At 38.5% G+C, this 5,468-nt stretch overlaps 1 protein-coding gene across 1 annotated transcript; it reads left to right on the top strand.

The window, feature by feature from the left end:
- The first annotated feature begins 240 nt into the window (after window positions 1-240).
- LOC137933934 (plant UBX domain-containing protein 8-like) lies at window positions 241-5,111 on the top strand. Its single transcript, XM_068778066.1, has 11 exons — window positions 241-498; window positions 1,795-1,856; window positions 1,971-2,550; window positions 2,643-2,726; window positions 2,818-2,930; window positions 3,086-3,341; window positions 3,421-3,585; window positions 3,757-3,888; window positions 3,987-4,130; window positions 4,239-4,295; window positions 4,642-5,111. Exons 1-11 carry the CDS (start codon window positions 415-417, stop codon window positions 4,747-4,749), a joined length of 1,785 nt encoding a protein of 594 aa, XP_068634167.1. The 5' UTR covers window positions 241-414; the 3' UTR covers window positions 4,750-5,111.
- Window positions 5,112-5,468: the final 357 nt, after the last annotated feature.

Here is a 5,468-nt window from a genome sequence, read left to right as displayed (position 1 = left end):
TGGGTTAGCCAGTTCAACGGTTAAACCAACTATTGGAATTAATGAATTTCTAAACTTTTGTCATACGTGACCTAAAAAAATGAACCGATTTCGATACAAAAAAAGCGATTTAAGGTGATCCGGTCCAAAATTTAAAAGACCGGTTCGAAGCCTCTACCGTGAAGAGTCACCGTCTTTCTAGAATAGGTTACACATAAGCCTGAAGGTGTCTTAGAACTCAAGTCACGAAGCCAATTCTGTCAAGGAAATGTATAAAGTTTACTAAAGCGTCACCGGTTGTGACACAAAAAAATAATTTATATTTACCTCCCCGCTTCCGTCTCTCCGTTTCTCTGTGCTCTTCCTGCGACGAATTTATAACGACTTCACTGCTTTGCTTGTGCAAATTCGACTGTGTGAATCTTGTCTCTTCCGATGGCTAGACCGCAGCAAGATGCGATCGAGACGTTCATGAGCATAACAGGTGCCTCTGAGGCGGTCGCGTTGCAGAAGCTCGAGGTCAGTCTTCTGATCGAGACGTTTCCTTGTTACCGGATGTTGCATCTCATGGAAATATCTGGAGTTTCCTAGCTTCAATTATTTCATTATTTTATTTTTTCTTATTGCTGTTGTTACCCAATGAGTTTTCCGTTGTTCGTTGCTGTCAAAACCTAGGGTTTTGTTTGATTTAATTTTGTTAAGGCGATTTTAGATTATTGGTGTCGGAAAAGAGACTTCTTTGCCCGAAATTTTATTGGAAGAATGCTTTCCTTTATTAACGGTAGTGTAATTCCTGATGCTTCTGTGTGCTTCAATAATTCCAGGTAATTGTCTTTTTGTTTAATATTTCGTCTGAACTATTTTAGCGGCGGTAGAATGAGTTTATGATGTGAAGATAGTTTAGCAACAACGACCAATAGTCTTTGAGTATTTCCTACTTAAATTTAATCGGTTTTTGGTGATTGGTCTCAAATTCAAGAATGTGGATCTAATCTATATTGTTACCTATCTTAATCTTTATAATTCATCTACTTATTATCATCACATTCACTGCATTAAGAACAGTTATTTATTAGATTTTAGTACCTAGCATGTCCTCAGCATTCGATAATTTTATTTTGGTTAACCTAAGAATTGCCTCCATCGACCTATGCTTGCATAACCAAACCCAAATAATGGCCATGACATGTTTCAAACGCTTCTAGATAGTTGGAATCAAGAATCAGTTTATTCAAACCTAGTGGCAGTGTCTATAAGGTACCTTTTTTTTTTTTTTTTTTAATTTACTTAGGATTTTCCTTAAACAAGAATGCAGCAGAGGAATCTGATTTAGATTTTTCCAAGTCAGCCACCTGGGTAAAGTCAGGAACGTTCAAGAAATTAGAAAGTGCCATGTTTGGTTCGCTTCATACCTCCACTTAAGCTACTAGTTTTCATGAGTAGAAGAAGTCACTGAAGAAAATTTCATTATTAATGGATCTTGTATCCTAGTTATTACTGAATGTGGTAAATGTTTACGCAAATCAATATAGAAACTATAGCTTCGCAATAGCAAGTCCGTTTATATTGAGAATGTTATTTTTCCTTTGTGGCCTTCCCACAGTATGCAGTGAAGTGACTATAGTAGCTTATTCTCTTTATTCTCCCTCTTTCCTTCTGTCTCTCTTTCTCTTAATCTTTCCTCTTGATTTATGTTTGCTTTCTCATATATCCTGTGGTTATATACTATTGCCCTTTCCATCACTTCTTTAATTTCCTTTGGAATCACTTGATGTGACATTTATCTCTTCTCCTTTCACATCTGACTGGGACCAGGAACATGGTGGAGATCTCAACCGAGCTATTAATGCACACTTTAATGAAGGCGATCAGAACATGTATGCTTTGAACGCAGTTTCAATGTTCCTGAGTATAATACACTAACGTTTTTTTAACCAATAGTAAATCTTTATGTTATATTATTCGTAACGTTACATGTTTATTATGTCCAGCTCACATCCAACATCTATTCCTGAGCCTCAAGAGGATTTAATGGCTGTGGATGATCAAATATCAGTTGAACAGCAACCTCCTTTTCCACTTTTACCCTCATCCAGAAGTTTGAATCCATTTGCCCTCCTTGACCCAAATTTCGGTAGAAGCTTTTTTGATGGGGTAAGTGGGTCTGACTTGACTACTCAAGCTCCTCGGGTTTCGCATCCAAGGGAGGTGAGAGAGATCCCCATCGAAGTCAAAGATGGGGACAACCTATCTAGTCAATCTGGCCCTTCAAGGCCCATCATTGAGGATGTTACTGAAAGTACACACCCTCGTGGACCTGAAATTCATGGAACCGTGATAGTGGATGAGGAGGAGGAAAAGGATGAAAATTTACCAATTAATCATCCTTCAACCCAATCAGAAACTACAAATGAACATAATGAGAGACATCGGAGACCTAGTGTGCCTCGATTAGATGAGATGGCTGATGACGGTAATGATATAGAAGAAGAAATGCTCCGAGCAGCTATTGAAGCTTCAAAACATGAAGCTGAAGGAGGCTACCATAGTCAGCAATTTGGTACTTCTGATGTATGCTCTCTGTCCGCAAAAGAAATCATGCTCTCCTTAGCTTAAAGTGATTTTCTATTTTTTGTGAGCTCACTATGTGTGTTCTTGTGTAGGATCCTTCTGTGCCTCTATTTGAGCAAAGGTCATCACACTCAGAGGATGCAGAGCTTGCACGTGCTGTTTCTTTGTCCTTAAAGGTGGTTGATTATGCACATCATATCTTTTTTTTTTTTTTTTCCTCTCCCATTATGTTACATGATCTTCAGCTGTCTAGTATCTTGAGTTCAGACTGCTGAGCAAGAGAAAGCCCTGCGAGAGCAGAAAGGTTTTGTTGAAACTGCCGAAGAGGGGGCACCTGAGTTATCTAGAGAGTTGACAAGACTTCCAACAGAAAATGGAAGGTGGATATCTTATACCGACTTTTATTATTGTGTGTCATGTTTGCAATATATGGTGTATGTTCATGGTTGTTTTCTTCTTCAATGTGCCAGTCAGAGGATAACAAGGGCTATTTTTATTCTTTTCTTGATATGTTTATTTCTTTTTTAAATTGGAGGCAAGTGTTTGGACCATCTAGCGATGACAATTCAAGTCAGTTTAAGTTGGAGCCCGGAAGTTCTTCTATTCTAGAGGAAATTGAAGATGTAGAAGACGAGCCACTGGTGAGGAACAGGTCCAAACGTGTGGCTTCTGGATCTGTAGAACCTTCCAAAGAAGCAGGACCAATGGTGGATTCACAAACATCAGGTCCAGAGTCGCAGACTATTGGTCCTGCCGTGCAGCATAATGGAGATGCTTTCCATTCTGACATGGTAGAAGATTTGCCATCTTTTCCTTGATTTGCTCTATTACTTGCAATTTGAGTAATTTTGGTTGATTTGTATTGGTTAGTGGGGGGGTATGTCGTCTGAGGAACATGATGAAGCAGTTATGCTCGAAGCAGCACTTTTTGGTGGAATACCTGAAGGAACTGCATACCAGTTTGGTTACTCACGTCGTGTACCACGGTCACCTTCACCCACCTTAGCAGCACAACGTTTACTACGAGAACAACAGGTTTTATACTCTGTCTAGCTGCATGAATTATATATCTTTTAATTGGTAATGAGATTGCAGCATTAAGTTAAGGCCAACATAAGTGATTATATCTAATTATATCCATTGTAGTGGCACATATATGTGTATACAAAAGATTTGGTCTAATTGATCTTTGGTATGGACATGCAGGATGATGAGTATCTTGCATCATTGCAAGCAGATAGAGAAAAAGAACTGAAAGCGAAACAGGAGGCTGAAGCTGCTCTTGAACAAGAGAAAAGGATGGCAGAAGAAGCGCATAGAAAATTGCTCGAGGAGGAGGTATATTTTATTGAATACTTTTTTCTCATCATATTTGGGATAGTGAAGGACTTGATATTGCATTTTGAAAATTACCTTTATGCTGCTTAAAATTACAGGAGTTTGAAAAGCAGTTGGTAGCAAAAGAAGCATCGCTTCCTCAAGAACCAGCTTCTGAGGATGAAAATGCTGTAACTCTTCTTGTCCGCATGCCTGATGGCACTCGTCGTGGTCGTCGATTTCGAAAGACAGACAAGCTTCAGGTTGTAGCATATATTTGTTGCTATTGCTCTTTTAAGGGGAGATGTTGGTTGTTGAGTGGTGTTCTTCTGTCTGACAAATAAATCTAAGATCTTTCTATAACTGTGCAGTGCCTTTTTGACTTCATCGATGTAGGCCGAGGGGTGAAGCCTGGCACATACAGAGTGGTAATTCCATGATAGGGTTTTACATTAGCTTTTATATGACTTGAACGAGTATTTTCTTGAATTTTCAACTTTCAGATGTTTGCCCTTTGCAGGTATCTTGCCTCCTTTTGTGGCCTCATGTTACTTATATTTAGACTTGCATCTTTTGACCTCTTGGCTAGTTCTTTTCCTCTCTGATTACTGTTATATGTTGTTAAGCATGATATTCACTGCTTACATAGTGGCTCTGTTTTCCCTCTCTAATGACTGCCAATAATTGACTCTTACATTATTTGGTAACAAACTGTTGTTTATTAGGGTTAATCTTGCTGCTATAGATTTTTTATGGTGTTTTTCTGGTTGGCAGGTAAGACCGTATCCCCGTAGAGCTTTCAGTGATGGTGAAAGTGAACTATCTCTTAATGACCTTGGTTTAACTAGCAAACAAGAAGCATTATTCCTGGAACTGATCTAGTGCCAACATGCATAAAGCAAGTTAGCTATTTTCTGAGAGAATATGTAGCCATGATACTTGTAAACAATAGAAAACAGGAGTTGATTTGAGGTCCTGGGTGTTTTTGGCTACCCCAAAATGGTCATAGACGCTCAAGTGAAAAGGCTGGGTTTTGAAACAGTTCTTTTGAGATAAACTTCCAGTATCTGGAAGTCCAGAGGCACAAGTGTCCTCGAGCCTCATGCGCGATGAGGTCTGTCATGGACATGTATGTATATATTTTATACATAAAACATTAATTTTTCTCAATTCGATCCTATAGAACCAATTTACTAATTTGATCAATCAAAAGGGATATTTTGGATGGTCATGATTGAAGGTGACGTGATTGGATTCAATTCCTGTCAACTAATCTCTAGTAGTAGTAGTAGATTCTTTTGATGATAATTGGTTCTGGATGATTCATCGCAGTGCAAATGCTGCGTATCACGTGGTAGTAGGAGTGCTTGGATTATGTTACTGAACTTAGGAGGGTTGTTTATGCCTAGCTATCCTCTTAGATTAGAGTTGATAAAATCTTAAGGGTTTTGATAAAATATCTGCTAATTATTTTTTTTGGTAGGAAAAGTTCAATCCTCATTGCCTTGGTTTGAACCAATTCTTGAATAAAAGTGATATTTAATTTCACTATGTTTGGATAGAACGGTGAACCGGGTTCTTAAATACACTAATGAGACACT

This window comes from Aristolochia californica, unplaced genomic scaffold (genome assembly GCF_029961685.1).
Source record: "Aristolochia californica isolate CCGP_79_NKW_82.1479 unplaced genomic scaffold, dmAriCali1.0.hap1 SCAF_6, whole genome shotgun sequence".
NCBI lineage: Eukaryota > Viridiplantae > Streptophyta > Magnoliopsida > Piperales > Aristolochiaceae > Aristolochia > Aristolochia californica.
Note: the sequence above shows the minus strand (reverse complement) of the source record. Positions and strands in the feature narration are given on the sequence as shown.